At 35.5% G+C, this 15,430-nt stretch overlaps 1 protein-coding gene across 3 annotated transcripts in view; it reads left to right on the forward strand.

Annotated features, from left to right (window-relative positions):
* The first annotated feature begins 281 nt into the window (after nt 1-281).
* The window catches only part of LOC116181709 (leucine-rich repeat serine/threonine-protein kinase 1-like), a 38,948-nt gene continuing 23,799 nt past the window's right edge, over nt 282-15,430 (forward strand). For 2 of the 3 annotated variants that reach the window (XM_031502120.1, XM_031502121.1), the window contains exons 1-16: nt 282-576; nt 3,924-4,083; nt 4,140-4,305; nt 4,700-4,815; nt 7,509-7,665; nt 7,713-7,853; nt 7,902-8,096; nt 9,080-9,274; nt 9,323-9,970; nt 10,559-10,722; nt 10,769-11,154; nt 11,203-11,381; nt 11,434-11,572; nt 11,619-11,890; nt 11,937-12,109; nt 12,164-12,528. In XM_031502120.1, coding sequence (XP_031357980.1) covers nt 483-576; nt 3,924-4,083; nt 4,140-4,305; nt 4,700-4,815; nt 7,509-7,665; nt 7,713-7,853; nt 7,902-8,096; nt 9,080-9,274; nt 9,323-9,970; nt 10,559-10,722; nt 10,769-11,154; nt 11,203-11,381; nt 11,434-11,572; nt 11,619-11,890; nt 11,937-12,109; nt 12,164-12,528 — 3,550 coding nt within the window. In that variant the 5' untranslated portion in view covers nt 282-482. The remainder of the gene's footprint in view (nt 577-3,923; nt 4,084-4,139; nt 4,306-4,699; nt 4,816-7,508; nt 7,666-7,712; nt 7,854-7,901; nt 8,097-9,079; nt 9,275-9,322; nt 9,971-10,558; nt 10,723-10,768; nt 11,155-11,202; nt 11,382-11,433; nt 11,573-11,618; nt 11,891-11,936; nt 12,110-12,163; nt 12,529-15,430) is intronic. The other variant, XM_031502119.1, reaches the window with a different exon arrangement.

A 15,430-nucleotide genomic window follows, 5' to 3' on the forward strand; every position in this document is an offset into this window, starting at 1 on the left:
TGGCAAGATGTGTTTTTACCGCAATATTAGTGCTCATTCTTGCTTATTTGATCGTAATATTGCTACACAGGAAGTTTAATAATTTGGAACTCACGACGCCAGGATATTAAACTGATTAAATTAATAAAGTAAGTTACTGATACTTTATATTGTAAGGAACTAGTTTTCATAACCACAAGTAACGTATTTATGGAAAGTATTTAATTTCGTTGTAAATTGCCGTATTTATAACCTTTCGTCTACGCAGTATTGATTTTAGTGTTGCACCCTCCTTTGCTATTCACGTCCTTTTAAAGGGAGAGGTCTTAAATGCCGGCCGTTTTTGTTTTTGTTTAAATATTGTTTGCAGAATTTTATTGTGTGCTGGTGGGGTGTAATTAATTAAGGGTCCAAAGAATCGAAATATATTTTTTAATAAGTAATTAAATCTTAAAATTTGAAATTTTTGTATCTACATATTTACAATCAAGAATTGCGGCAATATGTTTAAAAGAAAAAAGACGAGGTGTTCTCCTGAAGTTGCAATTGAAGCGTGTGATTACTTTGTCCGTGATCTTAGTGCAAATTTTGTAAAAGGCAAGTACTTCTGTTATTTTCCATTTAGGGATGTAACAAAATTTGTTTAGTTTCATTTAGATACTGTAAGTGTAAGTAATGACCAATTTATTTGTAAAACAGCAAAATGATATTCTTTTATTTCATTTACAACGGACCAATTAATATTTATAGTAGGGTCGGGGAATGCCATCGCACTCCAACAAGAGAACGACATTTTACCCTATATAAGAACCGGTTACTTAGTACCTATGTCATGTCATGTGAAGAATGAAATCGATAGACAAGACAAATTTTACGTTGATAACGCATTTTCCAACTGTCCACCTTGGCTTATTTTACCATCACCAGACTGCACCAGACACTATAACACCCCCTCAAATGAAACCGCATTGAACTGGGAACTAGGATGTTTTCCGATTTTCCACTTCCTGCGTTCCACCAAAAAAAGCTAGGAAACGACAATTATCGATAACTATTGATAATAATAATCCTTAATTGTCGATAATAATAGATTATTATTGACATCCGTCGAAAATTGTCGATCTCTGATTGTTATTGATTAATCGAATAGCGATAATTATCGAGAGAAAACTATGGATACTTTTTCCTAAATCCTATATCGATATAAATATATTCTCAATGCGTACACTCTTTAACAATTTTGGTGATTTGGTATTGATATTGATAATTTAAATAAAAACAGGATGTTTTGAAAAATATTAAAACAACTACATATAGGTATTCCGTAGTTTTTTGAAATCAAAGGTGATCAACTAGAACTAGACAATAATCCTCAAAAATTTGGTACGTCCTTCAATAACCTCAAAATTATTAGTTTTTAATTTTTATTACACCATGGTTTTTAACAGAAACGGTATTAAGCATAATAGTATCTAATTCACGTCAACCAGCGTATAGTAGGTTGTGAATTGTGATAATATTTTATAAGTGTCCAATTCTTATGTAAGATTAATCAGTAGATTATCGATTTATCGACCAATCCTTTAAAATCACAATTAATCGATACATTTTTCAATAATTTTCGATAAATTATCGATTAGTCCAATTTTAAAAAATTAATCCATTATCTATTAATCGATAATTGACGATAAGTTATCGATTAATCGTTTTTTGGAAAGCACTACTTTTAATTGACTAATTTATCGATTAAACCATAATTTTTTTTAAATTTATCGGTCGGCAATTAATCGCGATTAATAGTTTTTCTTGCACAGCACTACTTCCAATACATTTTCTGTACCTACTCTTTATCCAATTTAAGCAACATGCTGCTAATAAACTCAGGATGTTTATTCAAAAATAGTTAAAGCAAATGTCAACGTATAATATATTTTTGAAATCAGAAAGAAATTTATTCAATGTTAAAAAATATATAGGGCGCTCCATTAAATATTTACTAAATTTGCATTTCTTACTAACTTTGCGATAATCATTTGTTTGCTTATATTCACTGGCGATATTATACGATACGGAATAACCCTGTACACCAAATCGGTGCGGGAGAGGAAATGTAATTTTTAGCAATTTTTGGCCGCGTACTGCTAACTTCAGATCTTTTTGGCGGCTCCATATGGAAGGCTATGCACATTGTTTTGTATCGTATTCGCACCGAAATCATTTCGTCAACAAAAGCTTTTGTTCTTAAATTGATGTGCTATTGCAGTTACTATCTCTGTGCGTCCGTCCGAGACCTTAACTGTTCCTACAATGTTTAGTACATTTTTACCACCCGCACTTTCGTAAGGGAGGCATTGCATAGAGGTAAAAAAATGACCACCCACTTTTTTGACCCCAAGTACACGTTTTGAAGCACCAGGAATCCGAATCAAACAAAAACTCGATGATATTGGTTTGTCGGTCCGTTTGTCTGTTCGCCTGTACTCTTATTTAACCGGCTGAACCGATTGGAATCAAATTTGGTACAGCTTTTAGACAGAACGCGCATGCGCAGGTGGTATCTGCTACTTTTGCTAGTCGCAGCAAATTTTTTGTTGTACTCTAGCACCTGATCCAAGAAAAATCTTTGTGATAAATCTGCGCATGCGTACATTGTCAACTTTTCTATTATAAAGATATTCCTTTGAGATCCGCGCTTTAACCATAAAAATGCTTGTATTTATTATATTATTATTATTTTTTATTATACTATATTTATTATTCGTGCGCAGCACCGTTACCACAGCTAACGGCCGCACTTATTTTCTTTTGTCTACATAAATAGCCTGTTTGTGTTCCTATACTACTTCAGGAGATACCGAACTCTTTGTAACAGGTAGTTGCACAACTAGGACTGAAATATCTGCTCGTACTAATAATTCTAGTTTTATTTTTAAATGATATAACAAATATCTATTTATTTATCACATGCTTGGATAAAGAACTAAATATACACGAGTCAAATACAAGATTTTATCCACAACCGCTAAATGACTAAGTTATTAAAACCCGATTAAAACCCTGATCGGTTTCCCAACATGGGTCGTGACTGTTAAGGACACATACACATACGCGGTTACGCGCGACGGAGGGCGGTGCGATGAAGCGCTTTTTTTCCTCACAATGATTTAATTAGGCAAATGCTCACTGGTGCGAAGCGCGACGCGGCGTATGAAATCAAAGTGAGCGAAAAAGGTGCTTCGTCGCGCCGCACTCCGACGCGCAGATTGTTTTCATAAAAGGGGTATCGGTCGTGTGGTATTCAATTTCACAAAAAAGTGGTACCCGGTCGCGAAAACCGCAAGACTGTATCTTCAAAAACAGCTGAGATATACTGCAGGCTCCATCAAAATAGGACACACTGTGCAAGCCGAAAAGAGTTAAGCAGGTAGGATTACAAGCAATCGCACATATTTGAACCATGATTTCGTAAAGTTTTTTTATAAATTTTTTTTGGCGTTTTGTATTATTTGTTTCGCGGTAAACAGGTGTAGACACTATTTATCATTTTAATAATTACATATATAATGCTAATAATATTTAAATTATGGTTCAGTGGTAGAGCGTTTGACTATAAATACGGAGGTCGGGTGAATTTTTCATCTGTGGCAGAGATGGGAATTACCTTAGACCGGCAGTTTTCCTAATTAGTAAGGTAAATACCGGAGTAGTATAGAACAACTTAAGACCTTCTGCAGAGGCACCTCTAAAAAGCATGATGCGGGTCATTCTGTAATTGGGCGCAAGCCTGTTGAGGGCCAGAACAAGAGAGGGATAATAAATAAATAAATAAAGCCATTTGGTTAGATATATAAAATGTCATGCACTGTAATACATTGTCACATTAAAATGTTGAACTCGTTTCTTAACGAAAAATATATTAAAAATTAATTGTGATATTTTTCCAGATGCTCGAGAAAAAGCAAGATTGGATATTCATGCAGCGCTCCGAGATGCTGTTATTCAAGGTGATTCAAGTTCCGTACAACAGTTGGTTACATCTCTGGCAAAAGATGCGGAGTTAATAATAAATATGGCACCTAGTGGAGCAAACACTCTACTATTCATGTATTGTTTCCATTTGAATAATTGCCTTACATTGATTTACTGTTAAATTTGTTTAGTGCTGCACAGACCGGAAATAAGGATATTGTAAAAATACTTTTGAATAATGGTGGTGATGGAAGGTATCATCCTGTAACGAAATACTCTCCGTTGTACATAGCATGTTACCATGGTCACAAGCATATAGTCGAAATGTTGCTCTTGCAATTTCCGGAATTAGTACAGGTAAATGAGGTTTGCCACATTGGCGTGGCGGATGGCTTGGCAAGTTATTTGTTATAGTCTTCACCTTGGTTTCACTATCATTTGCCATAAAACCATGCCGTCATTTCAAGGGTTTTTGCAAAACAACTTTTGTTTATCATCATACATGCTTAAAGCTTTTCACGGTTATCCAAGAATGAGAATATTTATGGATACAAACTATTGTTTATGATATGCCTTGTATAATGTATAGTGATAGATGATTAATAAAAACAAAAATGTTCAAATTAAAGTTGGTTTTATAAGGTAAAAAAATGTTTCATTGTTTATTAACACGCAAAAAAGGACTAACTTGCCAAGGCATTGCCTATTTAGTATACTAATTTGTGCCCAGTTTTTATTTTTTAATTTTTAGCAACATACAGTTGAGCGCTGGTTACCAATCCATGCTTGTTCAATTAATGGTCATTTAGGAGTTTTAGATATGTTATTTCATTTTTTATATCCTTCACATGTCCTCAGGAAGTTCAGGTAAGTGGCGTTATTTTGATAGTAAAAGAAATTTTGAAAGGGATTAAATCGAGTACCACTATATCACAGTTAAAATTTTATTATCAACACTACCAGATCAAGGATCAAAATTATAATTAAATGCACGAGTAAAGAATACTAAATGTTTCTGTAAATTAGGAAACAAAAAGTAGAGTTTTCATTAATGTCGAATACTAAAGAAGTACGGATGTCTAGAGTGCACTTTACACATGGGGTCATATGAATAAAAGGGAGCACTGATAAAATTTCAGTAAGTAGTCACATGCTTAATATAATAAATTGATTTGGCATTATTAAAAGGTGCTACTGTTAAAATTTTAGCAGGATCTGTCCAGAAAATTACTTCTGCGCATGCGCAGATGCGCAGAAGGATATGGCTTACTGGTCCGAAAATTAATAGGTATCGTCTCCAAGTGGCAAGCAATATGCTTCCAAATATTGACGCAATTTATCCCATTAAATTTTGCTAACAAGCCGGCCAACAACAACTACAACAATGAACTTTTTCCTGTGATGAAAACAAAATTTAACCTACCCCCATATATGGGTGCGGAAATGGTAAAAGTGAGCCAATAAATTATCTTCTATAAAATTAGTCAGTGAGGGTGGTAGTTTAATTACTACAAAATTATTGTTGTTAGTTCATAATCAATGCGGAAGCTGTGATGAGTTCGTTATAAACCTAGGTTGGCGCAGATTCGATCCAAGTTCTTGACATGTGGGTTTCACTATGGTTAAAATTGCATAACAAGTATAAATTGTGGCATACCATGTGCAGAGAGAGCACATTAATGATTTTAAATGCAGTACAATGTGGCTTGTCGAATGTTGTTGAATGTTTTATCTTACCAACGGATCCCTCCTTTACACTTTTCATTTTCTCTTTGTCGGTGCTCTCTTACTTCTCGAAATATGTGATGAATTATAAGAAACCTTAGATGGATGAACAGGAGTTAATGAATCACAATTCCTTTTGTCGAAACTTAAGTACCTACCTAGAAATACACTGGGTTAGTAGAAATTAATCTGGAAACCAGGAAGAGGGCGTCGCTTTGCTGGAAACAATTGTTACAATATTATTGTAACCATAGCAAAAGCTACCGACCCAGTTAAATTAATCAGCTCAATAATAAATTGGACAAAACATGACGGACATAGAGCATATGATCACACTCACTTTTACCCACTCCAAAGCATGTGCCTCAGAGATCTATAGTCCATACGCTGAGCAATGTAACATAAGTCATTAAGTCTTAAATCAAATGTCATTTATACCGCGACCGATAGTTGTATTGAATATGTACCTGAAATGCAATGTAAAAACCCGTTCCATGCGGGCGAAAGCTACTAAAAACAAACCTTATGGAAACTTAAAAATAATAGGACAATAGCTTTCAACTACCTAAGAGTCAGCGGCTCTCAATACAATTTGTACAATTTGTTGTATGCACACAAACTTACACGAACAATATAACTAATGAAACCATTGGACTGTTTTGGCATAGTGGAGCTTAGAAAATTCACCTCTATTCTCTAATTCCTGAGCCTCACTATCCCTCAGTCCACGGCAACCCTCTGAAATCCTGTTTGCAATCTTGTCACAGTTTCTCACCTGTCCATCTGCTGTGTAAATCTGTAGTTTCGCTGTTAATAGTGTCTCTTAAAACTGGTTTCATAATATATACATATCACATGTTTATATACCGTTGAATTTACTTTATCCCTGTTTATGGTTCCTGGTGTTTTTAGCGCATTTTTGCAAATTTATTTGTAAAAAGTAGCTTTTAATCTCACTTTGGCTGGCTGGCTGGCTGGCTGGCTGGCTGGCAGCAAATGTGGGCGCGTAGAAGAACTCTTGTAGAAAGGCAACGGGTGTACGTGTATCTACAGGGCCGTGAAATTTGTCAACCTTAGGGACATGGCTACATGATGTGGGGTTGGCGACATCTGGGCGTCATCCTCGAGCGTAGTATACTAACGTGAAGGTTTTTCAGTTTTTTCCTATCTTCTACTACAGTTTTGGTCCGATTCTTTTGAAATTGGTGTCGTCGGAAAGATGTTGTAAACGCGCACAACTCCTGCGTGGCGGAATTTTGTTTTTTGTCCTAGGGGCGAAATTAGCGACCTTTTGCGAGTCGCGCGCTCGCGTCTTCGAGAAGTAGTTAACTTAGGGCGCCTTTTACCTTCCGTTGCGAACTCACGCGGTTTAACGTTTCGTAAATCTCGAATCGCTGTCTCTCTTTCTCGTGTCGCCAATAGAAGTGAATTGCGAGTGAACGGGACGTCGGAAGTGGGTACCGTAAAAGAGAATGTGGTAGCCCGCGACACGATCTCGCTGATGGTGGAGTCAAATGTTCAATCGCGAATTGCGGGTGAACGGGACGTCGGAAGTGGGTACCGTCAAAGGGAATGTGGTAGCCCCCGACACGATCTTACTGATGGTGGAGTCAAATCTTTAAAAGCGAATTGCGGGTGCACGCGGAAAGTGGGAAGCGGTTAGTGAATGTAGTAGCCTTCGACAAGATCTGTTATTGATGGTTGAGTCGAAAGTGGCTAATAGAATACTGATCTGCCACACAAAAATGCGCTGAAGTCCCTTCGATCTCAAACGAGGACTTTGATAATTTTTTGTATTTGTGTCATATTGTCAACTAACAAAAACTTATTTTTAGGGACACAACTGGTAAATGGGAGTATTATATGCCGTTTGATATTAACGAAAGAGATGCGACTGGACAAAATATACTTTATGTCGCTTGCTTATTAGGAAATAAAAAATTGTTAGATATGATTTTAAAATTTAAAGTAAAGGCTGCTAGAATTAAAGAAGTAAGGGAGGTTTCCTAAGTAAAACTAATTTTATGAGTGATTTAAAGGAGGAAGACGACGAAACAACGCCGAGTTCAGAAGTACAAAATTTAGTTAGTCCCACTGGTCGGCGTATTTCTGATGGAATTCAATCAATTATGTCCAAACTGAGTTTGTCAACGGGAAGTTCTTTTGATCGAGCATCTGATGTACTACATTTAAACTAATTGCAAACAATTATTTTAAATTTTTTTTAGAGCGATAACAATTCATCGATGGTTTGTCCATTGAAGATTGACATATACTGTAATAATAATACAGAAACGGCGTTACATGCGGCAGTTAAAGGAAAACATTATGACATTGTTCTTGCACTTTTAAATTTTGGCGCAAATCCGAATATAATTATTAGAAGTTACCACGATATTAATGACGATATTGATATTTTTTATGTTAGTATTGCTTATAAAGACAGGGTTCACAAACTGTGGGGGATGGAAGTGTAATTTTGGAAAGTGGACGATGCTGTATTGCGATATTAGGTTGTATCACATAAAATAGTGGGTTGTGGCTCTTGAAAAAATTCATTCTAATTTTTTAATTGTAGCAGCTAAGCCCATTAGTTATTATAACTGATTCACCTGCACTATATTCACAGGAAAAACATATTGCATACAGGCACTAAACCACTCGCATAAACATCTGTCCAGGTAACTCAGGTATAAAATTTCTCAAGGCACATTCAGCATGTGATATCATGAAAAATCTCGATAAAACTTCAATTTTGGTAAATTGGGAAATACAGCAGCCTTGGTCACTTCCACAATTACAAAGAATGATTTAACAAATTTTGAATTAGCATCTGACATAATCATGGGCACGAATAAAAAGTCATGAGAACTTTTATAGTGTGGGTCGTAATATGGGCTCGATTAAACACAAACCTAATCATTTCAAGACAAATCAAATTTATTTGACAAATTCAATCAATAAATCTGAAATAAAAACAAGCACTTAGGGCCAGATGACAAATACCACGCACATGCTTCGATTAAAACAATTTAAAATTAAAGGATGTAATTACAATCATTTTTTGGTGGTAGAAAACTTCCCTTTCACAAGTAACAACCTACAGATATTCTATTTCTTCGTAAACGTGAACAATGCCTTTGCTTAACTTGAATTATAACACTCACCTTTATAACGATGTATTATAAACTCTTAAATACTCTAACTTTCTTCTGCAACACGAACTTTACCATTATATAGACTGACTGTCTTTTCAAACTTACCTTTGAAAAATGCCACATTCATAAGTGTTTTATGGTTCAAAGGTTTCTACAACATGTTTATACAATTTCCAGATAAATACATTTCCATGCCTTACAGTTACCAAGTTGGAGTTTGCATTTTTTTTTCTTTATGGTTATTTCAGAATATGAACTGTTGTTCTGCAGAAGAACTAAATTATAGTCAATCAACGGCTTTAGTAGAAGCGTGCCGCAATCGTGACGTTCCATTAGTTGACTTGTTATTAAAATTTGGTGCGAGAGACGACGAATGTAAGGCAATATCTCTTACAGTTCAAAATAAGGATGAAACATTGATTGCAAAATTACTGTCTGTGAAAGTAAGAGACTCGTTTATCCGTATATAAATTTTACTTTTACTTTTATAGGCGCATCCCGATCCAGAATATAAAATTAATAAGAAAGCGATGACTGAAAGCATAAATTCGCCACAATTTTCAATATTTTCAAATGTTACCCAGCTCACTTATAGTTCTTTGTTTCCCAATACCCCTACTATGATTAATTGGCATAATCAACGTTGCCATTTATCACAGATACGATCTCAGTGGCTCACCGATGCCGCATTGCATTTAAATCAGAAGTTGAAACAAAATCCTCGCAGTTACGATATAGCTCTATATGCCATAACTCGATTGGACATATCGAACAACAGCTTAACGTCGCTACCTTTATCAGTATTCCAATTATACAGTTTGAAGTACTTAAACGTAGCTCAGAATAAGATTGAAAAATTACCTGTACCGATGGAGTCACCGAAGAAAAACAATCGTAGGAAAAAGGGAGGCAAAGACGATTTGTGTTACGGATGTCCTGTACTAGAAGAATTATACATACAAGACAATAGATTGGATCACATTCCGGAGGCTATATTTAAGCTACCTGCTCTAGTTACAATTGTTGCATCGAATAACAAACTGCAACATTTGCCGTATAATATGTGGCAAGCTCCCAAATTAAAAGAACTGAACTGTGCATTTAATCTGCTAAAGGAATTACCTAGTAGTCCTGCTGATGTAAGTTTTCACTCTTAATGTTTCATTTGATTGGCATTACATTTTTGTTGCTTTATCATAAGTGTATCTACCTTAGAGGCGGAAGACAGTCTGCTTTTCTGTTCATTTCCATTCCTTCCCATCATTTATTGTTTGAGTTCTATTTTACTTATTATCTTTGTAGTACAACAAACTCTACCACAATGGAATTCCTGTTATTTCTTTCTTGCATGAAACCAAAGCGAAAATTCACAAAACAAATATTTAAATCCCAGCGCTATCAATTACACGAAGAAGTAGGCTAAGAAGTTCGCGTCTTTTCTAAGAAAGTAAAAACTTCTTTTGGGGACTTCGTTTTAATTTCTTTTTTGGGTTTACCACCTAATCAATGTGTGAATCACACACATTTAAGAAAATCAAGAATTACTTTTGAGTCAGGATCCTTTCCTCATCATGAGTACTGTGTTCCTTTTAACTTTATCCTTTTCCAGTCTTACATATCTACCTTTATTTTACTTCTTGTTCCTGTTTCATTTGCATTGCACATTCTCTTTTCTTATTTTATTTGTAATCTGTATTCAGCAGTTATTTTTTGAACATATGTTTCAGAATCCCAAGGAAGAAGCTGATAGACTGAGTGTTAGTTCAAGTGATAGTCAACTGTCGATCTATGCAGAAGCTGATGTAGAATCTGATATACATTCGGATTTTGAGAGTGATTCTGACGACTTCATACAATCAGTGAGATATAGGAAAAAGGACAAATGTCTTCGGTAAAAGTTGTTAAACGTTAACTATATTTTTAATTCAAGTTTCTAGGCAAATGGATTTGGTTAAACATCACATTTGGAGTAAAAGTGTTGAAGTTACTGAACAAATTTTGCATAACGATGAATCAACTATGGAGAAAGCGTCACAATTATCAGCATTGAATTTAGCTCATAACCTCTTTACGAGTATACCTGTTGTTCTTCCATGTCTGGCGGTTAACCTGACCAGGTTAAACATGGCATTTAATACGCTGCGATCGATGTCTCATATTACTAGCTATCCAAGTTCTTTAAAACAACTTGACCTCAGTCACAATCAGATCACCTGCTGGCCCAGTTTGCCTCAAGTGGAAGCACATGATACAATGGAGTTGGCCAATTTGGCATGTTACTGTGGAAGCGGCAATAAGGATAAATTGTCATCACTTGGAAATGGTATTCTGTAATATGGAATATATTCAAATAAATTTAGGTAATTTAAAGTTCACAGACAGTCTGGTCAATCTATTCGGAATATGGTACTTCAATCGGTTTGTTCACATCGACGACACCTACGTTTGGATAATTTGAGAACGCTAATATTGGCAGACAATCATTTGACACGAATTCAATTGGCTACCGATGACGATGGTGATTTTGTTGAGGATGAAGATAGTGAACGGGTACAGTTTTTTTAACGCTTACCTACATTGAGCATTTACATTTAATTTTTAGAGTGTACTTACGGCCAAAGCTCGTCTAATGTTTCCCAACATATCTATGCTTGATGTTACCAACAATAAATTAAAAGAAATCCCAGTTAACATTTACGAATTAAACAACTTATCTGTACTAAACATCAGCGGAAACACAGGCAAGACATCTTCTATTCGAATATTGGGTATAGTACCATTCTTTAGGTATTACCGAGTTACCACCTCAAATGGGCCTATTGTCACGCCTTTGGAACTTAAACACGCGTGGTTGCTCTTTACAAGAACCACTAAAATCTATGATCGAAAGTAAAAAGTATAAAACAATGGATATTATCGGTTATTTAAAATCGGTGCTTGAGGATGCCAGACCTTATGCGCGAATGAAGTTGATGATCGTTGGCGTTCAGGGAATAGGCAAAACCAGTTTATTAGATCAGTTGCGCCAAGAAGGGATATCACGTAAAAAACCGACAGAAGTAAGTTTTCATACCATCACGTTGTTGATACATGCTAACCTTTTAGCACTGGGCTAAGCGTATGGGAAATAAAAATATAAACGTCAAAACATCAAGAGGTATGAACATGTCTACTGTGGGCGTAGACATTGGTGATTGGATATATGAAAAGAAAATTCGAAACCAATCTATCCATGGTCCAGTTATATTTAGAACTTGGGATTTTGGGGGCCAAAAGGAGTAAGCTTTATGATCTCATTTTAAAAGGGGAACTCATATTGTTTTCTTTCATAGATACTACGCTACGCATCAGTACTTTTTGTCAAAACGAAGTTTATATCTTGTCGTATGGCGTATAATAGACGGCCATAAGGGCATCAATGAAATACTACAATGGCTGGTAAACATTCAAGCGAGAGCACCTAACTCTCCTGTGATAATTGTTGGTACGCATTATGATGTGGTTCAAGAGTCAAATCCTAATGTGTCTGAGGAATATCAGCAAGTTATTAGAGAAAGGTTCATTAACATAGTAGACGCTGAAAAATGTGGATTGCCTAGGGTGTTAGATACAATTGAAATCAGTTGTAAAACTAGGCACAATTTGAAACTGTTGTGTAATTTAATTTACGACACTGTCTTCAGTCTACGCCCGCCAGGTAAGTTATTTATTGATTTATATCGTTGATACTTTTAGCACTGCATGATTGTGATACGATAGCTTTGGTAAAGGTGTGATGAAAAACAAGTAGGTTTGTCCTCAAATTTTCAGAATTGAAAGATGTAGCATTCTTGGAAAATCGTTTCGTGGTCTAAATAAAGCACACCTAGTTTTGTTCCATCTAACATCTTCAGGCCATATGCTTAAGACAGTCATAGGGTTGAGGTTAGAGTTGTGGCATAGTGAAAAGGCAACCTCTGCGGTCAGGGAAATTTTGCTAATTTGATGAGAAATATGGTTGACAATTGATCTAGTGGTGGGTTGGTTTGGAAATTTTTTTTTTCTTCTGAATGACTGTGTTTTCTGTAATATTAAATTTATTGCCAAAGTTGGGATGGAAGGTGCATTAATCACTCACGTTCATAATTTTTTGTTGTCTACATTTTGCTCACTCTTCTATGATAGCAGTCCCTCTTCCACAATGTTCTAAATATAAACCTCCCGTCAGGAAAGATTGCCGGTCATAGAACACTTGATCCCGGTTTACAATCTATGTTTTTCTAAAGATGTGAGCGACTTCCGGGATAGTATCGTGTCAATATTGAACAAAAAGACTTTTTGTTCAACATTGGCATGATCCTATTCTGGTTAATATCATGAATCTTCTTTGGACACCGGTACAGATTTAAAATAATTTTAAGTCCTGATTTAATTAAAACTACTATATCTGCATTAAGTTCTTGAAATACATCTAAGTCTCGACACAGATGTGATAATTACCCAAATCATATAAATTTCAATAACTTTTTTGTTTTTTGATCAATAGCCTCAAACTTTTTTTTTATCATATGTAACTTCCGATTCTCCATAAAAAAAGTCTCTTGAGTTTTTTTGACATAATGTATACTTTACGAAATATTTAATAAATTGGAAAAAAATCAAGATGGCGGCCATTTTTTTCCAAGTTCCACCAATGCGACAAAGTGCGATTTTTGAGAGGTTAATAAGGACCCTATTGGGTACTCATTTCCGCAGAGATCACTTTGTTACTAATTTTTTCTACCTCACTTGTATAAACCTGCCTAGATTGACCAGCCTAACAACTATATATTTCGGAATGTGAACCCAGTCACGAGTGAATGTGTGCCATAATGGTCTAGTGGCAAAAATTTTCAGCTTGCAACCGCGGCTGGGGTCTGATTCTTTGCATAAAATTTTTTTTTCCAAAAAGCGTATCGTAATTCAACCGAGTTGAACGTTATTTGTAGGTTTAAGATTGCCTTCTACGTCTTCAAATAAACAAATAGAGATGACTGTCCGTAATTTAGCGTAATAGTATTTTACATTATTAGCCAGGTAAGTGAGTTTTTACTGGCGATAGGAGAAGTTGACTGGCGAGCCGTCAGGCGAGCCTGTCATCTTCTAGAGCCAGTAAAAACTATTACCTGGCGTATAATGTACAATATTTTATTTGTTACTCAATTGTAATTACAGTGGCGGAACAACGTAGCCACGGGCCTGTGTGCGAAATTTTTTGCTGGGCCCCCATTATGATACGAAGTATTGATAAGAATATTAATTTAGGTATGAATTTTGGCTACAAAAAAAACCAATTGATAAGAATTTATGTTCCTGAACCTGAACATAGAAAAATACGAGGAAAAATATGTGGTAACCTTAGAGTCAGAGCGCGGATTCAGCGCTTACGCTTATCATTTCCCCACGATTTAGAAAAGGAACCTTATTATTCAGAAAGTCATTCGTTCGGTTATAGTGGCTATAGTATCTCACAACTCATGACAATTTATAGCTAATTTTTTTGTACCCTTGAAGTTATGCTGCGTATTTTAGTACAAAAAATTAAATTTAGTACATTTTCAGTACAATTAAAAAAATTACTCAATCGCTGGCTGCAGTCTTCAGTTGGTCTCACGCCGTGCTAGAGGTATGCTGCAAAAGGTTCCATTTACCGTGTTCCGTGTTTCCGTCTTTCCGTGAACAGTGTATTATTTCCGAGTATGACAATCTCGGGCCCCGGGCCCCTTTTTAGCCCGGGTCCGTGTACTTCGCACACATTGAACACCGGTAGTTCCGCCACTGATTGTAAACAATAGTAAACGTAAATAATTAGTTCTTAAATTGATCTCGAAAAAATGTCTAAAATATCATGTTATCCATGTAACAGAGACTTCGCATTAATTCTGGCCAATGAAATGACTAGATTACTAACTTGTAAAATTTTTACAGCTGTCAGTTTTACAAGTCAGTAGCGTTTAAACATGACGTTTACCCGTTTGCGTTTTGTCTTGTTAATCAACGTTTACAACTGAGTAACAAATAAACAAATTGTTATGTCTCTGAATTAATGATACGTATAATGCATAGTTGGCATCGCTCTAATTTTTCGAGATGTAATTATTTTATTACGTATTGAATAGAACGAAATAGTATATTAAGTATGGAGAACGGTAAGGGATTTTTACCGTTCGAAGACAATTGTTTGGAGGAGGAGCGAAGCGACGACTCCAATTATTGTCTGAGAACGGTAACCCTTAACGTTCGACGTGCTTATAACATTTTTTGCGCGATCGAAATTAACATTATCCAACCAATATAACTATGCACTAAGAAATTAACGAGCAGAATAAATCGAAATGTTCGAAGTGGTATGGTGTACATCACTAGGCAACCAGTTTAAATGTCAAAATTGAAATTAATAATTTCATAAAAATGTGCATGTGTCTGATGTAGTTTACTAGCTTTGCACTTCCTTTATGACTTTATGAGCGTCTTGCTATAGGAAACAACAGCACAAATTTTACGTTTAATGTACCTAATAATAATTAAAGATTAAATGTAATGTAAGACTGTTGATTTTTAAAAAGGCGTCGGTAAGTATT

This window comes from Photinus pyralis, unplaced genomic scaffold, assembly GCF_008802855.1.
Source record: "Photinus pyralis isolate 1611_PpyrPB1 unplaced genomic scaffold, Ppyr1.3 Ppyr1.4_unclustered_Scaffold1858, whole genome shotgun sequence".
In the NCBI taxonomy this organism is placed as follows: domain Eukaryota; kingdom Metazoa; phylum Arthropoda; class Insecta; order Coleoptera; family Lampyridae; genus Photinus; species Photinus pyralis.